Below are 25,574 nucleotides of genomic sequence, written 5' to 3' on the forward strand. Positions count from 1 at the left end.
GAGTGATTTGCTTTTTCAAAAGAAGTCACGGTTGATATACTTTCTTGAAAGGGAATGGAATGGTAGAATTACAGCTAGACCCAAGACAAACTCGTAAAACCTATAGCTTTCCATATCTTTTTTTAGCACTGGAAATGGTTCTGTATGACACATCCTCTCTGTGTCATTTCAGGATGGCCACTGTACAGGGGCACTGGGCTTTCCATGTTTATACTACAGAGTTGCACCATACATAAATATTTTATTTATAGGAATTCATCTTATGCACTTGGCAATAGGAATGGGTTAGATTACTGACCAAAAATATTTAATCTCCCTATGCCCTAACATATAAAGGGTATAGTTCCCCTACCCTTTTGACACTGGGCGTGGCCATGTTTTGCTTTGGCTTCATGGTAAGCAGGGTTTTTATATTTCCCCACTCTTTGTCTTTAAACTCAGCAATATTACTTACTTTGACCAAAGAGATGTTAGCAGACATGATGCCGTAAGAGGTTTGATCTGTCCACGTGCACTTGGACTTGCTCTGGCCTCTGCCATTGCCTCGACAGCCCCTTCAGCCCGGGTCCCAGCATAGACATAAGACATGTGTGGGGCAGACCTGAGCCTAACCTGCCACAAGGAGTCAAGCCCAGAAGAACTCAGGCCTTAAAACAGCAGTGCTCAGCTGGGTCCAGTCCGACCCCAGCCAACCTGCAGACACATGAGTGAGAATAAATGATAGCGCGTATAAGCCACTGAGTCTGGAAGTGGTTTGCCAGCCAGTAATAGCTGACAGACTGAGTCATAAAGAAAAAGGAAAAGAAAGAAACATCAATATAAAGGGTGCTTAATGAGCGAGTGTGAGATGGGAGCCGTGAATCTACTTTTCCTCCATAGGTATCCATTCCCACACGCGTCTCCCAGTGTGAGTATCCGCCCCACAGATTGTTTAAAGAGAAATCCTTTTCCTGCACATGACCCTCTAAGTGAGAGTCACATGTGTAGACATCAAAGCATATACCCTATACTTTATAAACAATAATAATAATAAAGACTTTCAAGAATAATGTTGACTTCTTGGGCCATTTTGATATAATGCACTACTGTTAGGAAATAACCCCACAAAACCTGTAACTCCACTTTTTCTATCTTGAGGCCCCATGTATGAAGACACTTTTGGGGACCGGTGAAGGGCAACGGCTAAGGGAAAATGTGCTCTCTGTTTGGTTAACTGTTTACAATGAAAGTATTTCAGGAATGGAACAAGACCTTAAAAGGGAAATTCTTGGCAGCCAGGTCTCCGGTCAGTGCCTGTACAGTGATAGCACTGATCATTTCAAGTAACACATTTAAAATTTATATAATGCACATGACTAAATGTAATCCTTACTACCATTCTGCAGGAAATAAGTATTGATCGCCCTATTTAAGTTATTTTGCAAACACGGAAACAGAAGTTCAGAGAAGTTGAAGGCCTTGTCTGAAGTCACACAGCTAAGACTGGGGCTCAAACCCAGGTTTGCTTTCCCATCCCAAGTTCTTCCCACCACACCACATATGAGGATAACTTCCACACAGCCTGGATTCGAAAGCAAAGGGTCTTCATAGTTTGAAACACTAGACAAATTAAAAGGTCAAAAATCAAAAGCCTTATTATTAGACTGGAAGTTCACAGTCAACAGCAGTTCAAATCCCTCTGAGTGGAAATGAAAAACACGTGGAGTCAGAGGCTTCAAGGCAGATATAAAAGCTGCAACCTAAAAATAAACAAAACACAGGAAAGGAGCTTTCCAACAGAGCGGTTTCTCACAAGGACAAATCTCTGTTGTGTGTCCCGTAGAGAGAGGAAGAGATGGAGAGCAGGAATTGATTTATTTTTAACAATTGTTAATGGTTCTCTGCAGAAATACCAACGATTTCACTAAGTATAATAATAGTAAATGTTCATCTGACTCGCTATAGAATTATGTCCTTCCCTAACACTGGCACAGAATTCATCTCTTCCAGAAAGTTCTTTTTTTTTTTTTTCCAGCAAGTTCTTTTTGTTTTATCACTGCCCACTATCCCAGCCCTGGCCAACCTGCTTAAAAATGTATATACAAAATTCTCCTAATATCAACATGTACTTTTGCAAAGTGAACTTAAATTGCCTACACATGCACACGTGAGCACTATGTATCTGGAATTTTTATGTGATTTTGATACAGGAATAATTAGTAACTCGTCAACTGTGGGTACTTGGTTAGTGTAGAACAGTAAATGAGGGGAACATGAGTGGTTTATAAATGGGATGGACTTCAGAATCTGAACGGTAAAAGCAAACCTTTAGGGTGCCTGCTCTTGCAAGAGACTCAGAACTGAGAAGCTGATGTTTTCAACATTTTTCTTGTAGACTTTCGATTTAGGCCACATGAAACATGACAAAGCCATTCTCCAAACAAACTCTCAGCCACCGAAGAACAAAAGAGCATTCAATGAAATCGAAAGGCAGCCCATTTAAAACGATAAAAGAAAATGCGTTCTATTTTATTGTTATTTTTTTTTTTTGGTCCACAACATCATTAACTTAAAAATTTGCTGTGCAGGAAATTATTAAGGCAAGGTATTAGATATAGTTTGTTTTTTTTTTTTCAAAAAAGATTTGACTGAGAATATAATCTGTTTCTACACTTGTTGGGGCGGGGGGAAAGAGGAGAAAGGTCACCTATCTTTGTCCAGAATGAATTACTACTTGTGGCCAAAGTTCCTCCTTGGGCGCAGCATTTCAAAACTACATGGCAATATGCACAAGGAGGGCTGGGGCTACCCTGTGAGAAAACCTCCCGGCGTACAACTAAGAACAGCTGCCCTGTGGATGAGCCCAGGGCCATCTACTCTTGTCCTGGGCTCTGGTGTGTGAATCTGAAGGCTGATCTTCGGAAGGCTGAGAGTGTCTCTTTGGCAGCGAGGGAGAGCCAGGAGGAATCTTCTTCTTCAGTCCGCACCCCTAAGAGCGCAGGTAAAAGTACTTAGAGTTACTTCCTTTCCCAGTTCTGAGCCACCCAGAGCTGAAGGTTTGTGTTGCCTCCTAAGCACTAGAAATCCTTGGCATATGGTTTGGGGTAAGAGGGTGTGTCACCTGAAGGTTCATTGCATCCTCCTGGTCATGTTGCCTGAACTAGGCAAACCATCTTCATTCTGCTGCCATTTCAAATGCGAAAAATGACAAGAATGCATCTCCCAGACATGACACCTCAGGGGAATCTGCCACACGCTGCTGAGGACTCCCCCGCCCCCATCAGTCAGCTCCTTCACCTGTCCCTCTCAGGACTGGAAACAGTCGGTGGCCGCACAGATACCAGAAGCCAGGTGAGTGGAGAAGCTGATGGGCACGTTAAGCAGAAAACCCCCTCCTCCTGAAATCCAGACCAGTGTGAGCTTTGGAGGGGTCAGTCCACACAGACTGATCGTGACATAAAAGTGCAAATGGACATGCATGCCCACACATACAGTCCTATTTACCTGCCTTATTCACTGAGCATTCAAAGCAGCTGAATGAAATATGGCTCATGCCCTCAAGGAGCGTAGCGTCGAATCCAGAGAAAGACCTGTAAGTGCCTCCCTGCCATGCAAGACAGGACAGGGGACGTGCTGAAGAGCACCTCTGACTACCGCAGGGTTTACAGGGGAGAGGCGGTGTTTGGGAGAATCAAATATGGCTTCATGGAGAAGGCGATGTCTGAGCTGAGCAGAGCACATGGATAGAATTTAAGTAGGAGGCATGAAAAAAGGGAACTCCCAGTGGAAGAAATGGTAAGAACAAAGAGATAGAAAGAAGAGGACGAGATGGTCTGGAGAGCGGTTAGTGATCCGCTTTGACTGGAGCCCGGATCTACCTGCAGGGTCAGTCGTGTAGTGAGAGGTCAGTGTGTACAATGGGTTCGCAAACAAGAGTATTTGAGTTTAAATCTTATTCACTGTGTTCCTTGGGCAAGTAACTCCACCTCTCTGTAGCAGGAGCTGCCAATGCCTATATCCCCTCGGTAATCAACACTGTTCCAGAACACTGACAGCCTGCTTGCCTCTGCAGAAGGGTACACTGTGGCTGGCAGAATGGGCTTGGCTTGTGGGCAGGGCAGGGCGAAGGGGCTGGGGACTTATCTCAAGAGCAACGCTCAAGCAATGACCTATAGGAGGTGGTGGAAAACTAGCCCAGTTCCTTGGCCCGCAGTGTAACGCTCTGTCCTGCAGTCTCTTAGAGACAAACCCACTCATTACACCATTACTGACATTCCTCTCTTGCTGTTATCACAACCTCACACCCCCACTGGGCTTCCTGGTAACCAAGTCCTTGCCATGTGGTCTGATTTTGGAGAAACTCAAACTAGGACATTCTTTAATGCTCAGTTTCTTCATCTGTCATATGGAGATAATAATGCCTTCCTTGAATAATTGTTGTAAAAAATAGGTAAGATAATGGATTAAAGAATGGAGCAGGGTACCTGACATAGTAAGTGCTTGAGAAATACTGGTTATTCAATACACTTTAGAGATCCATGAATTCTTGGCCGTCTGATAAAGAGTAGGAATTGCTGAAAGGTTTTAAGTAAAGGAATGCTTTGAGGAGACTCCAATGGCCTTCACTGGAGGACCTGGTCTTCAGCGGAAGATTCTGGACTTCATTGTAGGATGGAACAGTGCACACCCTAGTGCTCCCCAATAACCATTTCTCCACTTGTTGCAAGCACATGAGAGGACCCCACATTTCTGCCACGTGACTAGTTCTGGCCAGTGACTGTGAGCAGAAGTTAGTGTGTCATTGCTGGGACAGAATATTTAATTTTCAGTGAGGTCATCCAGCTCCCCCTTCTCCTTGGAAAACTGATGAAATTCTAAAAAGTGGAGCTTGGATCACTGAGGGGAAGTGCTATGGGAATCAACCCCTAGAATCTATGATGACCATGTAACATAAATCACAGGTAAATCTTATTTTAAGCCACTGAGATTTTCTGATTGTTTGTTACTGTAGCATAACCTAGCTCACCCTGACTAATGCAGTTGGGAAGGAGGCACAAAGACTGAAGGCAGGTTAGTTACGAGTCTACTGCAAGCCTTGAGTAAAAACAGTTTGAAATAAGATCTAGAAACTGGAATGTAGGGGGAGGGAAATAAAAGAGTAATTTCCAAGGAAGAAGAATCAGCAAGGAAGAGAGAAGAGAAAAGGACTTGAAGATGACTCCAGGGATTCAAGCTTAGGAAGCTGGAAGGAAGATGGTATCATAAAAGAAAAAAACAAGTCTAAGGAAGAGTGGATCTTGGAGAGGCTGGTTTGTATGAGACATGAATTTAAAGAGGTTCTACTTCACACCATCAAAAGAATCCTTCCTCTGTCCCATCCCCACAGAGGGCAGGAACCAGAGTTAATAGTGGGATGAGCCATAAAGGGGTTCCCTAGTATTTCCTGCATCACAATGTGTGCTGATCATGGACCCAAATATAGGACATGATGATGGGATGGCTTGTACTCAGGGTTCTTGCCTTATAACTCAGTGCTCTTCCTATGACTCAGAACTGCCCCAATATTGAAGAAATAACACATCTGGTCTACACAACCAAAGGAGGGGTTGCTCAACAATGTGGTTAATTTGCTATTGTCTAGACAATAGAGTTATGTAACTTGTAAGGAACATAAAGCAAAAACTTGTCATCTTTTTCCTTCTTATAGTCTGAGAACGTTTTACCACAAGAAAATTTAGCATTTAGGTTGTCCTAAGCTTATGCAACCAAAAAACACCACTTTTCTCTAAGAATTGATAAAAGCCCTATATTTTCTCAGCTTGTGGACGAAAGTCTCAGGAACTCAAAATTCCACTTGCAAACTTCAATGTGGACTGCTTAATCAGACTCTTTGTTATCATAAAATTTTACAGAATTACTTAGTTTTTCTAGTTAACATACAATTGTGAAATGAGGGCTTTCTATTTGACCAGAAGATGAAAATAATTTGCATAATAAATCATATTAAAGTGAAGGTTTTTTCTTTCCTAGCCATGTTTTTTTCATTTTCCAGTTTTCAGAATGACCATCTTCCTTTCAAAACCCCAGAAGTTTTAGCTATTTTACTAATTATATTAAAAGTGCTTGAAGATGTCAAGAAAATTGAGTAATATAATAAAACAGCCCTACCATTTATTTAAGCTGTTTTACCTTTAACAGTTTCTTTTTAAATCTTCAGACCATCTAACCTGTGCACTGAATTTCCATTTATATAAAAATACATTAATAAAGGTCTATATTAAGAAATTATACTGGAAGAGCAGTTCATTATGTACCTTTCAGCTTTATAATTAGTTCTGTAATCTGTAATCAGATGATTTAAGTCTAATATAGTTAAATTACAAGCTAAGTAATTTCTATTTCCAACCGGAATCATTATATCTCTGGAATTTTGCAAAGCGCTAATGAGTTTTAGAGAAATGATTATATTTCTTCTTCACTTTATTCCCAGCAGTTAGCACAATACCTGGCATATGGTCCTTGCTAAAGAAACTACTGCTGAATAAATGAATGAATATATAATCATAAATAAATGACTAGCAAAAGCACGTTCATTTGTCACTGCTCCCTACTCCCCTGCGATACTCACCTCTGCATCTCAGCTCAGAGCACTGACCCCATTTTTTTCTGATCGGATGGGTGTCCATTCTGACTGGATGGTTCCTTTGTCTTATAGTTTATGAAATCGAAATGTGCCAGCCTCCAGAGAATGTGTGATAAAATGCAAAGACGACTGATCTAAGAGTCAAAAGATGTAGGGTCAGGTTCTGCCACTGCTGTGATTCTTTCTGTGTCAAGAGATGTGTTCGTCATTGAACCTACTATAAACTAGACCTGTGCTTGGCACATCATAGACATTATAAGATTTAACTCATGGAACTCCAAATGGTAAAAGATTTATCCCTATTTTACATGTTAAAAAAAACCCCTGAGGTTCAGAAAAATTAAGGAACTTGATCAAAGTCTCAAATCTAAGAGGCAGCACTGTAAAACAGCTCTGACTCCAAAATCTATCACCAGGAGCAATACTAGTGATAGAGATAAATTTGCCAACTCTGAAGCCCCATCTACGTATGTACTACCATCGTCACAATATCAGTCTCCCATATTTCTGTCTTCGCCTTCATAGATACTTCTTGTCTGAAGGCAACAAAAAACGCTTAATTAATACATTGGTGGAGTCCTCACTTTGCCAGATCTCTGAGTTTGGCTCTAGCCAGACCTCCTGTGTTTAACCCTTTCTCGGTCTGTTTAGATCAGACATGACTGACTGAGCATGTTCATACACTTGTCATGTTTCATAGGTGCCAAGTCACTATTCTGGAGTTACATCTCCCACGATTTTATAATTTGTATAAAGTGTAGCATGTTGACACTGGTGGCATAGCGCCCTGCGCTCGGATATTCAGTCCAGCCATACGGCTTTCTAATGGCAATTTTATATCCATAAAAATCTAAATATGCTGGAGTTTCAGGGTCCATGGCTGAGAATTAAAGAAGCTTGGTAAACTTCTACTTTGGGCTTCTCACACCCTGGCAGGATGTCCTCTGGACTGGAAGTCTACCATGGCCATCAAGTGTGTCTTCCTTAAGGAACTAGAGATTTGGGAAGCTGTCCTTGCCCTACACCTCCCAGGCTGACACTTCATAATACACTTTGCTGAGAACCCATCATTTGTGCTTACTGGAGTGAACTGTAAGATGTAAAAGATTTGAGTGTCAGAGTACTCTTTTGGATCAAGTTTCCAACCCATCATCTGCAGGACAACTTCAGCCCTGGAGAGGCAAGGAAAAATGGCTAAGAAGAAAGCTCAGATTGCCTTGCTCAAAGCCCAGCTGTGCCCTTCAACTTCTTTCTGCCTCAGTCTTTTCATCTGAAAAATGATCATGGGATAAGACTTGCATCAAAGGGATGTTAAAAGGAATAAAAGTACATAATTTCTAAGTACCTGAAATAATACTTGGCATGCAGTAAAGCTATATGAATGTTCAAAAAATTTTTTAAATTCTGAAATAGCTTACTACTCATTGTATTTTTTACATACATGTGTCATTACAGAAGACACAGGTTCATGGACAACTGAGAGGGTATTCAACTCACTGAAAAGAATTTCACTGATTTGAACTCCATCAAGGCAAAGTTAGTTGGCAGTTTCATCAGGGTTTAGCAGAAGCTTGTGTACAGCCTACTGTGAAGAAATTACCTGTGCAAAATATGAGTTTGAACAAGAAGGCAGGAAATCTGTTTTGACCAAACAAAATGAAACAACTTTTTAAAGCACTGTGAGCAAAAGAAAGTCTACCTAGGTTACTTCCTGTATTAACCAACAGCCTTCTGTCTGTAAAGTGCACTGATGCTGACGGCAGCCAACGCCCCTGGAAGGCTGGGGCTGGGAAGGCTCCACTCTCTGTAGGGTCCTCGTGCATCCACTTCTCCTACAGCTGAGCGGTGTGCTTACCGAGAGTCACTTGCATTGTTCCCAGTTGTTACTTTAATTACATGACCTTTCACTCTGCAAATGGATGAAATACAAATACAATAAGAAAAAGCTGTTTCTATAAAAACGAGGTTGACTGCTTTGGGATAACACAATAAAGGTGTTTTCTAAGCAACAATTGCAGCAACTCTAAAAGACTGAAAATTCCGGGCATTTTCTGCACCCAGATAATGCCCTACTGTTGCAAGTCGTGCTTGAAGAATGACCAAGAGCTCCAATCAGTGGGTCCGTGTTAAAAAATAAAAAAGAGAAGAAGCAGCAACAACATTATCCCTATGTCCAAATGTTGTCAAATAAATCACCCATTGCTCTCTCTCAACTGAAAATAAATTGTATCTATATTTAAATTGTCCCCTTAACCGACTCTTTTTATCAACTGACCAATCCAAATTGGAGTGGACAGGAGAGTTTCTACTGTAATAATGTAAGAATAGTTACTCTTGATAACAACTGAGTCTTATTTTTCCTTTAAAACAGAGCTATTGTCATTATTTTGAAATATGAGCAGAATGGAGGTTCTAGGATATGGGTCGGGCCCCTAATGTTTCTATGTGTGTGTATTTTGGACATAGTCATATACGGTCCATTATCTACATCAAATGGAGAGCTTATTGAGTGATAACTTGATTATCTCAGGGTTATTTACAATAGAGCAAGACCCTCATATCTATCTAAGGCTAACTCCCTTGGACTTGCTCTAATATCCCCATCTTTGTTGGCATTCAAGAATTGAATCAAGCTATCTGCCAGGAAAGGAGAAACGTTCAGCTGGAAAAGAGGACGTCAAGGATGGTAATAATGAATACAGTCACCACAGAGGGAGCAAACAAAAGAAAGTAACAGACCTGAGGATGTGTATTATCTGAAGGCTTAGTCCGATTAGGGTTCCAGCAAAATGTGGCCCTCAGCCTGTTTTGTAAATAAAGTTTTATTGAAACAGTCTTACTAAAATACATGTAAATTTCTTTACATATTGTCTATGGCTATTTTTGCTCTACAGTGGCAGACCTGAGTAGTTGCAATGCAAACCCAATAAATAAAATATTTACTATCTGGCCCTTTACAGAAAAAAATTATTAACCTTGGCTCTAATGGATCAATTCCATACAAGGCGGTACTCTCCAAGGTACGACTGTAATTGTGTTTTTTAAAAATGCTTTGGAATTTTGCCATAGTGGATTAAGTCTTCAAGGTTATCCCCAACAAGGAGAAGCAAGCCAAGTGATTAACTAAGCCACTGACTCTGTCTTATGACACAAATTTCCCCTCAATTTCCCCTTGAAGGATTCACTTAAAAGCATGCTGTGGAGATCATTTCAGATGGGAATTTTCATTCTGTACAAATGTACTGTTTTCTCTCTCCTGATACCCCTGTCTGTCTACCTGCAAGTATCTGTGGTTTAGAAGGTGATGCTTCTCACAGACTTTGTATTTTGGAGCAAACCACGAGAGCTGACAAGTTTGCCTGGGTTACCTTTTCACAGATTGTTTCTCCAAGCATGGTACTGTCCTCGGAGCCTGGGGGGAGGGTTCATTACCTCTAAGCATACAAGAAAGACCAAATTCGAAAGGAAAAAGACAGTCAATGAAAACAGAACGGTCACAGAGGTGGTGGGTCTGGCAGACACAGCTCTAGGTCAGGAATCAGAAGACGTGGGTCCTAGTGCTGATTCTGCTACTAACTAAATGCATGACCTTAGGCATGTGACTTATCTTCACTGGACCACACAGGTTTAGACAGTTACCCTAAGGTCCCTTCTAGTGCTAAAGTTCTAGGATTCTATAATGCCTTAGGAGGCTGTGCTGTTACTATGTATGCCTCACATATAGCAAGCACTATATACATGTCAGCCATCATTACTACTTTGTGAAGGCACAATGCATGCCTTTAAATGTAAACATGGGTACTTTCCTATTGTAACAATCAACAACCTAAACTTAATTTCTAAACTACAGCATAACCATACGCGATGAAGACTCGAATTTCTACTGGCCTTTTCCATTAGCACAAATGAATAAAGCTTTTTATGCAGGCAAGGGGATGGTGGTGGTAGTTCTTGGATCTAAAATCCAAGTGGTCATCCTTCCTGAATATCTCCAACTAGAGATCTGGTGCAGTTAAGTCTTTATTTTATACTGTAATATAAATCTTTCCCCTCTGAAAATCTTGACATGGGTTGGGACTCAGAACTAGGATTCAGCTTCAGAGCATCCAAACATCTTTTGCCTTCTTTTCATAACATATAACCCCCTTGGAGAGTGGAGTGGGGTTGTCCAACAAAATGGTAAATGACATTCAGTCTTGAGTTTCCAAATAAAATTAGTCGATTACGGGTGTAAAAGAACTGAAAACTCTCAAGCCTTGCCACCTCAGAGCTGACAAACTCACTTTCAGTTACCTATCTCGGTAAATTTTGCCTGAGAGTTTTCTCAGAAGACACAGAAAACTGCTCTGTCCATAAGTCTGGCAGGCATAAGTGTTGGAGAATTAACATTCACCCTTCAGCAGAACCTTCCCCGGGGATGGATGGAATTGATGTGAATACCCCGGCTCTCTCACCTTCAGGCAGGATAACTGAGCCACATGGTCTATACCATTTTCCCATGAGTCTAAGCTGACCTCGCCCACAGTGTAACTCGCCTGATGAGGAATCCTTCACCCAACTGCCTTCTCCTTATCTCACATCCCCACGCTCCTGTTTTTTTTGTTGTTGTTGTTGTTGTTGTTGTTGTTGTTCTGTTTTGTTTTGTTTTACATTCAAATAAACTATTTTGATTCAAGTCTTTATCCTATGGTCTGTTGCTGGGGAATCCAAATGAAGACAATGGGTGTAACATAATTAATTCTCTAAAGTTTGAATAATGAGCATTTTCAACTCTACTAATCAGTGGAATATCAGGTACAAGAGATTTATAGCCAAGAAGTCAGAACAGAATTGAAAAAATATGAGCATAAAAATCAGCAACAAACCTAAGAGACATAGAAGGAAAGCCCACGTTTCTGTGGTCGTTCCCTTTAGGTCAAATTCACTTAGAGTGATAAGAGGTTAGTCTGGGTTCATGGTGACGTTCTCAAGAGATGGAGAATTATTTCATATGTGTTCCAGAAACCTCTGAGTTCCTAGAATTTCTACTGAGAGCCCTGGACATCACTGCGATCATTTCTCAACACCACACAGCAATGGATAGGTCAGTCTCAATGTGCTCTTATCCAAGCAACCAGCAGATTTGGGCCCAGAGGACAAGCTCATTCTCAAAAGATCAAGGTTTCTATTGCTCTTGGAGTTACTCCATGAATTTACAGCAGGCATCCTTAAGCTAACTCAGACCTGATCCTCAGAGAGTTCTGAATACAAGCTAAACACAAATCAAAACCTTATGGTTACATCTAAGGAGGAAAACAGTAGAAATAGGGCACATAGCACAAAGCAGTGGTACCAAAAGTATCAGTCAGGGTCCCAGCAGGAAGAAGAATTTACTTAATTTACAAAGATTTCAATAGAAGACTACTTACAGAGGCATGAACAGCTCTGAGGAACAGCTAGGGGTACTGATGCACCCAGAGGCCAGCAGCCAGGAGATGCTGCCGGTACCCCCAAGTCAGAAAGCACAAGTGAAAACAATGCTGCTCCCAGAGCAAGCCAGCCAGAGACGGAAGCGTCGGAGGGTCAGGAGATGTGGTTTTCGGGAAATGCAGCTGCTGCCGGCAAAGCGGCACCAAAGCAGGAAGGAATCGGGGGAGAAGCACACCAGAGTCTCCCTTGCCCTTCTCTGATCTCCTTCTGATGCCTCCCATGAGCTGGACCCCAAAAAAGCCAAAGGGCAAAGCAGTCTGGGTGATGCAGTAAGGCCAGCCCCAGGCAGCAAGGAGCAGGGCAGAGCAGAGCAGAGTGAGGAGTGGAGGAGGAGCACAAAAGTAGAAAACCTGCAGCCATTATTTAGGCACAGAGCAGAATATGTTGGAACCTCACTCTTTATGGTAAAAACTTTGTGGTCATTTCATTTGTTTCCTTAAAACTCAGGTTCATCTCTACTCTCACTTTGCTATGAAAATAATTACCCATTACAGAAAAGTGAGAGTCTTAGAGTGAACACGTGGATAATCACCCCATGCTTTCTGCCAGAAACATTACACTGTACTTGCTTTATCACACATGTGTCAACAATCTTTCCCTGTCTCCATCAATGAAGCTGATTTTTGATGTATCTCAAAGTAAATTTCAGACATCAGTACACTTCTCCTTAAATACTTCAGCATTATGCCATTGACTTTGTTCATTTTTAATTGCTACTACAACACTGCGTATTTTCCAGTTCTACTTTATATATATAGTATTTATGTATATATGTATATATCAAGAAATCAGTTGATGAAATGGGTCAGTCAATCGGCTGCTTTCAACTGGGCCACCCAGGGGCATGCATTTTATCAGGCATGATAGTCCTTACAAAACAAAGACCAGAAAAACCTGTGCAAACACTCTACTTTTGGCTGCTTTACTTTCCAGGGATCACAGAATTGATCTTCGCAAGCAAGCCAGGGTCAGCACAATAAAACTGAAGAAGACTGCTGAAGAACTTGAGTAGGTTTTCCTCCTGACCTCACAGACAGATCTCCTTACGAGAGACGGACAGGCTTTATCCCTTCTGCAACCTGACCTTTTCAATCACACCACCAATGCCATTCCCACACAAGTCTCGTTTTCCTTTGGTTTCAAAGACAGATGGAGGATGGAGGGGAACTGAACACTGGACTGTTTTAACTCCTCCTCCCTCACTATCTTTTGATGTATGAGTAAACAGTATTATTGCCTTTGCCTCCTAACCTCCCAAAACATGATAAAAAGCAGGTCTGAGACAGCCCCACATGTTACTTCAAACTCCATCTCTTCTCTGGGTATCAAAAATGACATATTTCATTGTATGGACTCAATCAGACCCTCCTTAAAAACCCACAATTCGGATAGCTTCTGGCAGCACAGAGATGGGATTTAAATTACATACTGCTGCAGACTGACTCCTGGGCTGTTTCCTTCTCTAAATCATACTGCAGTGTGGGTTTTCAAATGTCTACCCAGGTTGAGGAAAAATGTTGGCACATAGAAGTGACACCTTTCTGCATTGTGATGGAGAAAGGAAATGAATTCGGGAGCTGGGAACACGATCAAATTAATCATGCAACGTTAAAATGTATTTGCCCAAAATGAGGCCATCGTTTTCCACTGCACAGCTATCTGGGAAAGGCCACCCGCATGCAAGATGCTCCACCAGGCGATGGAGGGGACACAGAAGTGGGGACAACAGTGCTTCTTTGACAAAATTACACATCTAATAGAAGGCATGTGTCAGGTATTCCAAAAACATAATACAAGGAAGAATGGGAGAAAGGAGAGAGGATTTCTGGCTAGAAGGGTCCATGAAGACCACAGAGAACAGGGACAATGTGCTTGGAAATGTCACTGCATTCCCTTGGGCAGAGATGAGGGAAGGACATTCCATGGGGGCAGATCAACATGTGGACAGGTTCAGCCCTAGGAAGCAACGAGGAGGTCTACCGAATAGCAAATAACCGAGCTTGGTTGGAATACAGATTGTATATTCAGTGAGAAGACAGGAAAAGTAAGTGGGGGCTATCCTGTGATAGACCTTGGATGCTCAGATTTAGAGTTTGGAAGGCAGTAGGGAGTCAGAAAAAATTATTAAATACAAGAGTGACAGGATTAGAACTGTATTTTAGAAAGATTATTCTGGCAGAGAATACGGCTGACTCAAATAGGGAGAGAGGAGACACCATAGAAATAGCAACTTTTATATTTATTCTCTGAATACCACAGTGAAGAAGGTAGTTAAGGAAACTTTTTTTATATTCTAACTGCAAATAACCTCTTTTGGGGGTAAGGAACCAGACAGCCGCTACATGAAATCTAACGCTACTGCAGTAGCTGTATATAATCTTGATGCATGATCTTGATTCTTTCTTCTTGGTTTTATACAGAATCCAAAATGAATGTTAGCTATTTTTATTAAGCTCTAAGCTGATTCTAGATCTTTCATCAATAACATAAACTTTATGACTGATCTAGACACCAAAAGTCATGATTTGATGACATAAACACCAAAAATCTAGAATATGAAATTCCTTTCAATTCCATTTTTCCTAGGAGCCTGAGCTCAATTATACATTTGTGTCAATGTTGTCAATATTTGGGGTTATAGCAAATATGGAAAAAGTACCATCTCTACCACTATATAAACTCTATAAAACACAATGAACTTAATTAATATGGGCTAACTTTGAAGTGCCCATTATGTACCAAATATTTAAGTACCCTCCTAGGTACATTTCCAGTCATCATATTATCTCATTGATTTATCAGATAAAACCCTGGTGGTAGGTAGTATGAGCCTTAAATTTCAAGTGGAAATCGAAGGCTTAAAGAGATTAAGGACTCTATCTGGGATCAGACAGCCATCAATTTCAAAGCTAGGATTCGAACCCAGGTCTCTTTGATTGGATTCTCGTTACAATTCCTCCAAGCTGAAGGGATGTGTGTTATGTGTGTAGGTTGTGGCCAAAGCCCATCAATTACTGCAAAACATCTATCAAAGGAAAGCTTCTTTTGCTGACCTAACAGTTTACTTGTTTTTTACTTGTTTAACTACACCCATTAAGAGCTCCTAGAACATCAAAGAGATGCGTAAGAAACTCACAGAAAGCCTTGAATGCTAAACCTTGAAGTACACCACACTGAAGGTCTAGCAAATACCATTTGCCAGTAAGGAGATGGCTAAACAGTAGAGGAATGGAAAACTTGGAGGAATGTGGAAGAATGACAAAGCCAGGCTGAGTCTCCTGGGCGTCCCCGAAATACCAAAAAGATCCTCTATGGGAGACACCGGGAGGATTTTGGAGCTATCCTCCAGCCACTACAGCTGCTTCTCATCTACAGACAGCCCCTCAGTCATCACATGTTTTGCAAAATACACACCAACCAGTCAGGAATATGACTGAAAGCAGTACCAGTTCATTGTACAGAGTGTCCCATGACATGAATGGAGCCTCTGCAGGTAAAGGGTGGAGAGCTTTGTTGGCAAGGTCCCTCCTGACTGCAGAGCTGGACTCAGGCACATCACAGTGATCATGTTGGTGTCCATGAGCTGCAGGAACACCTCTGGTTCATGGGAAGCATCAAGGGCTAGGGGTTGTCCACCTGGGTTCATGCCCTGGCTGTGCCTGTTTCCTCTTTGCTAAGTCATCTGCTCTTGACTTCCCAGTGCAGCAATGGTTTCAAGATCTAATGAGATCAGGTGCCTGAAAAAGTGCAGTGGTTCAACAAAATGTATCGACTGATTTTTGTTGGGAGTCAGTCCACACCATCTTCATCCCCATCAAAGCAGGCTGTGGTGTCTAAAAAATGATTTTTATATTTTAAGATGCAACTCTCACTGAATAAATTATTCTACCATGAATAGTCCTTTTTGTTATGGGACACAAATAGAAGGAGCCTCTAGAAAACTGTGGCAAAAACAAACTGGAGTTCTAGTTGATGTGCCTTAAAAACTCACTCAATTTAACACACTGAGTAGTGACTTTACTTTCTAAAAGGGATTAATTTTACTTTTTGTAAAACGTAGGAAATACATAGCAACAAATAGCATATAGGCACGTCAACCTGTTTTTGGATGCTACTGCAAACTGATCTAAGTCAGTCTGACTACTTTGCTTTTAGGATCTTTTATTAAATCATAGTAGCCTGTAACAAGTAAAGATACTCTCTGCTCTTCTACCAGGTTGGACATGACACTGAAAGCAAATTCCAGGCCAAATTCTGCCCCATATACACATACTCATGGCCAAGAAGTCACAAAAATTCTCAAATAACTTACTCTTCTTACATCCCTGATTGTCCTTTTAGGAATGCCAAAGGACTATGTCAGCGCCAGTGCACCACATCTGAACTACATTTCCCGGTCTCCTTACAGTTGGGTTGGGGGCCTGTGACAGTGTTCTGGCCTGGCACATACACGTCTCTCACACAAGCCTCCTTTCCCTTTACCTTTCATGACACCTGGGAGGCCTGTTTTAAAGATGGTGACATTACAAGATGGAGGTATTAAAGATACATGACTCAAGGTATTCAGGTCACGGTTTGGAGGAGGGCAGCCCAAGAGAGCCACCCAACAAGGAACATTCACTTTGGACTTGGAGTAAGTGAAAAATAAATTTTATGTCAAGCCACGGAGATTTGGAGTTGTTTGTTATGCAGCAAGCACCTTGCTGAGGCAGATACATCAGTATTCTAATGGCAGGATCAGCAAATCATCTAGGGGGACCAGGCAAATGAGTCTACTGTGAAGTGAGGAAGATACAAGATTGAATGGAGCTCTGGCCCAACGCCAGAGCAGCCTGACTGTTGGGCTTGCTGGATTGTTACTCTTTGTCCATGCAAAGATAGAGGGACATGTACAATCTTTTTAGCCAATCACATATTTCAGCAAGGAAAACATTATCTCTAACATAATTTATGCTTATTAACAAATCCTCTAGCTTGGATTTTTGATAACATCACTTGACGTATTTTCCCAGTGACCTTTGAGAGTGGACTTCATAGTAAAGTTCTTCGAGTGGTAATTAACCAGCCAGCAAAGAGGTGAAGTTCAAAATATTTAACCACTGGTACAGCACAACTGGTACCAGGTCCAAACTCGTTTTGCTAGCCTTACAACAGGCCAATAAATCGGGAGCTGATGTGTTGCGGCAAGGAATAACAACTTTATTCAGAAAGCCAGCAGACTGAGAGGATGGGGGACCAATGTCCTAGAGAATCATCTTACCCAAGTCAGAACTCAGGCTCCTTTCATACTAAAAAGGGGAGGGGGAGTGGTTGGTTGCTGCAAACTTCTTGGTGTCAGAATCTTTGTTCCTGCCGCTGTCCATGTAGGTCAGGTCATGATGTTCTCATAAACCTCCAACAAGACAAATGTTATTCTCTGTTCTGCAACTTTTTATCTCTATATAAATGGAAAAGTGTTCTATCCTTAAAAGTCAGAGCCTTGAGAGTGGGCTGTCCTTACATTTCAGGCTACAGGCAACAATCTTTAACAAAAGGTACAGAACCAGTCAGACTAAGCACAGGACACAGAGCACAGGGTTAGAGCTAAAGGAGCAGATCTAATATGGAGTCAGATTTGCTCTTCCCTAGTACACAGTCACCAAGAGATTAAAATAGATGGAAACTCTCATGCTGGAGCGGTACCTTCTATCCTGGATTACTTACAATGTTAATTAAGCACCCTTAGGGTAGAGATTAAAGTAATTCACACCACGACTGTTTATACTGAAGTATTTAAAAAAATAAATTACACACAAACAGGCATCTAATTCACAGCCATCATCTGGTTTATTTATGTCTCTACTCACTCTAAGAATTACCAGCAAAGGATCATGGGACCTGTTCCTAAGTGTAAGACTAGATCAATAAAATTAGCCATCTGTCCAAGGAAGGCTTTAAACTCAGGTTGTTTTTAAGTATTATGTTTCCAACTGCCCAGATGTTACAGAAAAGTGCCTGCTGATACAACTCCTTTTGCACAGTATAAACCATTGACTGGCTAATATAAACTTGTTGCACCAAGAAAAATAAATAGCATTAACATTGCTTTAAATCTGATTTGGGATTTTGGGTGCCCTGTCAGCAAACACAAGTGTTAAGGTTTAAATTGCTCAGGATTTGCAAAGTCAGACAAAGAAAGAATCTTCAAGTGTCTTTAGGGGAGTGGGGAGGAAGAGACTGGAAAAGAGATCAAGGCTTCAGCACATGTACCCTTGGTTGGTTGGGTTGGTTAAGGTAATAATAATTACTGTGAGCATTGTCAGATAATAATATCCTGTCTTTGTGCAGCACTTCAGTTCTTTCAAAGCACTAGTCTGCTTTATTTCCTTTGATTCTTAAAATAAGCTGGCTGGGTTACCTGGGGTACCTTTTTTTTTTTTTTAACAGCTGTGGAAATGCAAGAATCATTAAATAGGGAAAGGAAGGGGCAAGGAAGTCAGGTGGTCTCTTCTCTGTCTTTCTATGTCACGGGTAGTGGCTCATTAATTACTCCAATCTACTGATCAATGAGCAAACCCCAACCATTTCTTAGCTCTCCAGCTTCACAGGATTGTCCCAGACTCCCAGTCACATGACAGTCTGGACAATTTTCTTTCAGGAGCAGCGGCTCCCCCCCCCCTCCATAACCCTGTAAAACCTCCACATGACAATTACCAGGCAAAAATCATCCATCACCCTTGGGGTTACTCTTTTTCAAAAGAATCCACCCAAGCAAGACCACAAAAGTGGAAGCCATATTTCCAAACCCCAAATCAAGGCATGTGGTTGACCAGAGTCTTTCTGATTTGTCAATTTATCCAAAAAAAAGAAAATTGTACAACTCAGTGCAAATTAAATCATGTTATCAATCATACATTAACATGTATGAGAAAGGATACAAGTATATGAAATCGTAAGTGTCTGTGTTAATTATTCTGATGCCTGGAAATACACATTTTCTTTCCTCTCCCCACCCTCCCTAACCCCATCCAGATCAAACAGTCCCAATTTCACACACACTGCCTCCAAGTTTCAGGCTTTTAACCCTTTTCAATGCCTTGGTACCTCCTTTATTTTACCTCATTTAATCCTTAAATGGCAGGTCCCCTCCTTACCCTATTTTTCAGACAAGGAAACCCAGGGTTACAGAGCTAATATAACTTGCCCTGTGTCACCAAGTAACTAATAAAAAAATAAGTATCAGAACTTGAACCCAAATTTGTCAAATAGCAAAGCCTGTGCTTTCACCCAAGCTCTCCTGCTCAGCCGGGAGAAACCAGCCTGAAAAGGAGCTGCGTGGAGGTCGGGGTGCAGTGGGTATGGGGGAATTGCAGGCGGAGGGGCTGGTTGTACACAGCTCAGAACGGCTTCTTATTAATGCAGGGTTCCTCCTGTGTGCAGCCATGTCTCAATGACCGGGTTAGGGGAAGAGGGTGAGGAGCAGGAGGACTTCCTCAGAAGAGACGTCCTTCAGGGACCTTCAGAAGACCTCAAGTCCCGAAGCCAAACTTAGGAAACCCTGCAAAGAGTCTAAACACCCGGGTTGTTGTGGTTAAAATACAGATGCATGATGTGGAAGTGGAGATTGTCGAGTGGCACTAGAAAGTACCTGGAGTCGAGGTACCGAGGGACGCGAGGCAGTGGGAGGAGCCCAACTTCTCCTCGCTCATGTCTCTAAGTGTGGCCTGTGAACCACATGCACCAAGTGACCCGAGGTTCTTATTTAAAAAGCAGATGTCTGGGATGCTCTCCAAGAATTCTTATCCTCACTGAAGTTCAGGAATGACTTGCCTGGGTCAGAGGTCTGAGATGGGCTCTGAGCCAGCTCTGGAAAGTGCGCCCTCTGCTGGTAGCAATTTGATTTGACTTCCACCTGAGTCTCTCCCTGCCTCCAGGCCCCTTCCCCCATCCCAAGAGATCAGGGGTTCTTCAAGGAGGCAAATGCTTTCCAGCTCACTTCAGGAGGCTGAAGCCACACTTTGGGGTCCTTCAAAATGGAGCTTCACAACCGATGGAATCCAAGATGGGTTTGGGGGATTTCGCCTACAAACTGCCATTTAGACTCTGCAGTATCTCCTCACCTTTCCCCTTTTTCTTCCCCTGAAATAGCAGGTGCACTTCCAATACCTGCAGCTTGACATGCTGTGACCAAAACAAGTGGTAGGGGTCTTGACCAGCCCAAAAGATTCTCTGTTGCAATTAAGACATCACATCACTCATTTAGTCCGTTGAGAGAAATCACAGTCTCACTTGCCGAGTGGGTGAGGCAGAAGAAGACAGAATTTCCCCAGGATAACCCTGCAGGAGCTGAAGTCCCACCTCTGCCTCAGACACCTGAGTCCCAGTTTTCCAGAAATTTAGCTCTGGGTCACTGGACCACTTTTGAGCTATGAACAGAGGTACAACTACTCCCAAAAGAATTCTAAGATTACTAAAGCCCTGGGCTCAGGGTAAGAAACAAAAAGCAAAAACAACAACAACTCCAAAAAAACCACCATTCAGTTCCTTCTGGCCAAGTCACTCTTCCATGAGAAAGTATTCTGAGAGAAAAAGTAGTGCTTCGTGTTACACACAATTACTCCTGACCTTGACCTCTCTGTCCCTTTATCTCATAGAGAATCAAAGGAAAGAGACAGAGAAAGAGAGGCAGGGGCTTCTTTATAAGGATTTGGTACGATCTGGAAACAAACGGGAGGGTGAGAGGGCGGATGGAAGGAAGGATCAGAGGGAAGAATTTCCGCTACAGTGCCTGGGCTGCGGGCACACCCGTGGCTGTGTGGTGGGGAGATATATGCATCTCCCTGGTGGCCTTGGTGAGCCCCAGTTTTCCCTGGAAAGCAAGACAACTTCCAGGTGGGTGGCGGAGGTAGAACAGGATGACCCCTGACCCCTGACCCTTCAACCATTCAGTTTCACACTAGTAGCAGCAGAAACCGCCTAGAGGTGTACGTATTCCCCACCATCAACCAATGAGGCACACTGCCCCTGAGCTAACTCTGCTCTGCTCCTCCAGGCGTTTGATTTTTCTTTCCGCCTTTCCCTGGACCTTCGGTTTAGTCCACCTTTTCAGGTAGAGAAATGCTGAGGGAAAAGTGGAAAGGAAAAAAGACTAGCAACCTGTATCTCCCCTAAAATAACTGTGGACCTCCAGTCCCCAAGGAAAACCTTGACTTCTGAATCCTGACCTGACCTTGTCCCACTGACCCTGGGATAGCTGGAAGGCAGCTGGCAGGCAGAGGAAAGACCGGGCCCACATGCAGCCCTCCAGCCCCTCCTGGAGCAGAAGAGTTAAGCTAACTCCATGAGCTACCAGTCTGCCTCAGGGGCCGTGTGTGGCTTGTTGCATGCTGGTTCAGGCGGATGTGTCTGGATTCCCTTTTCCCTTCCTCTGGCTCCACATAAGTGGCACCACCATCCTCCCTGCACTTCCTGGTGAGACTCTGGGTAAGGAAAGTGCCAGAAACCACTCAAGACGGTCTGGGTACTAGTCCCAGCTCAGCTTCCGATGTTAACTCAGGCACACTCAGCACAGCTGCAAAACAAGGGCTTTCACTTCCTTCCAGGTCTATGATTTGAACTCGGGTGCCCCATGGAACCGCCCCCCCACCCCCGCCCCGTTCATCCAGGAGGAAGATGCACCCACTGACAGGCTACAGTTTGGCCATCAGGCCGCAAAGGACTCCTTTTCGGTCTTGAATATCAGAGCCTGAATGCCCATTCTCCCACTTGCTAGTTGTGTGGCCCTGGGTGAGATATTTTATCTCTCTAAGCCGCAATTTCCTCTTCAGTTAAACAGGAGTAATAACGGTACTCATCTCGCAGAACTGTTGGGTTGATTAAATAAATCAGTATGTGTCCAGTTCTTAGAACAGTTTAGTATGCACTTAATTAGTGTTTATTATTATTATTTTTTTTATTGAAGTGTAGTTGATTTACAATGTTAGTTTCAGGTGTACAGCTAAGTGATTCAGATATATATATATGAATATATATACATATTATATATATATATATTCTTTTTCAAATTCTTTTCCATTATTGGTTATTATAAGATATTGAATATAGTTCTCTGTGCTATACAATAGGTCCTTATTGTTTATCTATTTTATATATAATAGTGTATATCTGTTAATCTTAAACTCCTAATTTATCCCTCCCTGCTTCCTTTCCCCTTTGGAAACCATAAGTTAGGCTTTTATGTCTGTAAGTCTATTTCTATTTTGTAAATAAGTTCATTTAAATGTCTATTATTTAATTTGACTTAATTTGAAAACTGTCATTTTCCTGTGAGTCTCAGCAAATGCAGAGGTTTCTTTATTAATGCTCAGTGACAGAAGAATAGCAACCTGGGGTGGAGGGAAAGTTGCCTATATCAGATCCAAATGAGACTCATAATTGAAGCAGCTACTTGATTTTTTCTCACCAGAAGCAGTGGGGATGGGCAATTTTCAGGTAGATTTTGAATCCAAGACTTTGCCAGCAAGGCTGTACTGGTCAAATGTAGATTTAGGAGTGTGAGGAGAAAGACAGGGTCATCCAAATAAAACAGGACTGTTCCAGGACAGCTTAGCTGGTAGTCATGCTACCTTCAAAGTACTGCACACACGCCAATTGAGGAAACAAGGTACAGAGAAACTCCCACATGGATACTAGCAGGATTTGCTGGTATCTGGGGAAGATTATAAATTAGCTGGTTGCTGTTCACATCTGAGCCAAGTGAAGCACATTCGGTTTTTAATCTGGACCAATTTTCCAGATCAAAAACTAGTCTTTCCAAGGGATGTAAATGAGCCCAGGAGGAAATTTTCCCCCGAAGTTTATGAAGTAGCTGTCATTTTAATCTGAGCAGCTTTCCAACCTGAAAGCCAGTGTCTGGATAAAATTATAAAGTAATGAAAAACTCTTCTAGGCTGAACCTAGTCCAAACACTCCTTCCACCTCAAATTTGATATATTTAATGTGCCAAAATACTTAAAATGTAGAGCTCCCACTATCAAAACGCTATCTATGCTTCAAATAAAACCAAAGAGACCAACATGGCATATTCATGGCATAAATAACAGACTCAGACCCTGGATGAACCAGGTAGGAAATATTTTTAGGAGAGGAACTACGAAAAATAAGAAAGGAAATATGGTAAACCATATGAGCAGTTTTACACAGCAGGCTTTTGTGAAATACTTATTAAAAAATTCTGCTTAAATGAATTGAAATCTGTCCTTAAAAGAACATGACATACACTGCTCACACTTAAGAACTACAGAGGTACCTATTCATTGTTGAAAATTGTGACTAGATGGTTCTATGTGCATAAACCCACACAATGCAATGTGATGTAGCTATCTTAGAAAGAAGCCCTTCGTTGAAATCCTTGAAGATGAGTGTTTGTGTACAAGTAGGAAAAGAAACAATTTTATATAATATCATCTTGAACTGCTGCTATTTTCCCCAAAATGAATTATCAGTGGGAACAGGACAGCTCATAATTTAAGTGTGACTCAGATTATAATAATGACCATAAATTTCAAGGCAGGTAGCAAGGCACAGGTGTAACAGATACAGCTTGAAGGGTAAAGGCTCTGCCAGAGCTGAGAGGCAACAAGTCATATTTCCAAATGGAGAGATCCTTGAGCAGCGAAAATATTTAAGCAGCCATATGGGAACCTGCCAAGATTATTTTCTTTGCCTTCTGATAAATTTTCCCTGGTTTGTCTCTTTCGTATAGGAACATTATTTGTGAAGACAAACTGCGCTTTCTGCAAAGTTTTGCAGTCTGCATTCAAATAAAGTTATATTGTTTTCCATTGTTCATAATATATAATTAATCCCATAAGACAACCTCGCTTACAAAGTAAACTAAGAAAAAACAGATTTTTCAGAATTCTAAATATAGTCTCCCCAAAGAAGAATAAAAATCATTATTCGAGAGACAATGTTTAGAACTTTCTTGCTTAGGAAGGTCTACTTTGAATAATCTCACAGCACAGGCCAAACCGCCAAGTAGAAGAAAACACACGAAGACTTTCTACCTGTACAACTAAAGGAAATGCAAGTAACTGTGTTTCAAGTTCTCTGCAGTTCATTGCAATAGCCTGCAATGCCATACATCTTTGTTTAAATCTCAGAGCAAAGACTGCAGCTCAAAAACATGGTAAGAATTGACTCGTTGGGCGCTCTTTTCTAAGAAAACGGCCCCAGAGTGGAAGGGGAACCAGCAGAAGAGGCCACATCCCTACCTAGTGCATGGGAAGGACTGGAGACGGGCATAGGGTACACGAGGCAAATTTTCAGACACATAACAGGAAATGGCTGAGCTCTGGACAATATGAATTCAATAAGATGTTTAGAGACACAGGAGGAGCTGCTTGACTTCTCTTGCACAGTTGCAATCCTCTGTAATTGAGACAGCATGATCGCTGCCCCCAATCTCAGTTCTCTGTGGTTAAACACAGAGCCCTCCACCTCTACTGTGTCTGGTAAATAGATCACCCGTTTAACAAACAAGTATCCCTGGAACGGCCCGGGCTGGGGAGGCGGGGAGGGGAAGGGCGAGGTTCGCGTCTGTTCTCAGCTCTGGGCAGAGACGAATCCAGTTAAGTGCTGCTTAACTGGGGTGAGAGAGGCAGTGCGTTGCCCGCTTTGCGTCCTCGCTTGGGACTGGGACCTGGGCGCTCCGGGCGTGGTGCCCCCGGGAGCACTCAGCGCATTACCTGGTTTTCTGAGAGCTGCTCTGAGCGGCACAACTCCAGGTCCGAGGCTGGAAGCTAGGAGCAAGAGCCGGAGCAAGACGCCTCGGATTAAATCCATTTCACCGCGGGCGCCTCCAAAGTTTCACGAAGTCCTGGGCGCACAGGGAAAGGGCGTCTCCTGGGGGACGTGGGGGGACGCAGCCCCCGCGGATCCCCTGACCAGGGTGAGGAGGCGAAGGGCTGAGGGAGCTGGCCCGAGAACGACGGAGGAGTCCAAGGAGGCAGGACAGCAGCCAGGAGGTCGGCGTGCGGGAGTGAAGCCGGCTGCGAGCTGCAGGGCTTTTCGGGCGGGGGGGCGGGGGCGGCGAAGGAAGCCGACGGGGAGGGACCGGCTGGCCACGCAAGGGAGGGAGGCTCGACCGGCCCGGGGATGGAATTACAATCGAGTGCAAGTGAGAGGGGAGGCCCTGAGACAATTTACTCTTCGCTCACCTCTGGGGACAGCCAGCCCATCACCCCGATAGCGACCCCCAGCGCAGCCCTTCCTGACTGGTGACCTAGATCAGGGCGCTAGGAGGGGCCGACTTCAACCACTAGGGGTGCAGGGCAGGACCCTCTGCCTTGGTCCTAATCCTGAAATCTTGCGGCGCATCCCCCTCCCCCTCCCCTAGCTATACTCTCCTCGGGCCGCGCCCCTCTAGGTCGCTTCCACCCTGCTTGGGGACTTTCCCCAGCACCTCCAGAAGTCCACCACACTTGGGAGAAGGCGGGTAATA

The 25,574-nt window shown here is 42.8% G+C and overlaps 1 protein-coding gene across 1 annotated transcript in view; it reads right to left on the minus strand.

Moving 5' to 3' along the window:
- The window catches only part of EGFLAM (EGF like, fibronectin type III and laminin G domains), a 161,598-nt gene extending 136,458 nt beyond the window's left edge, over positions 1–25,140 (minus strand). Inside the window, exon 1 of the mRNA XM_006207672.4 lies at positions 24,820–25,140. Within this exon, the coding sequence (XP_006207734.2) occupies positions 24,820–24,916 (97 nt within the window). The 5' untranslated portion in view covers positions 24,917–25,140. The remainder of the gene's footprint in view (positions 1–24,819) is intronic.
- Positions 25,141–25,574: the final 434 nt, after the last annotated feature.

This window comes from Vicugna pacos, chromosome 3 (genome assembly GCF_048564905.1).
Source record: "Vicugna pacos chromosome 3, VicPac4, whole genome shotgun sequence".
NCBI classification, from domain to species: domain Eukaryota; kingdom Metazoa; phylum Chordata; class Mammalia; order Artiodactyla; family Camelidae; genus Vicugna; species Vicugna pacos.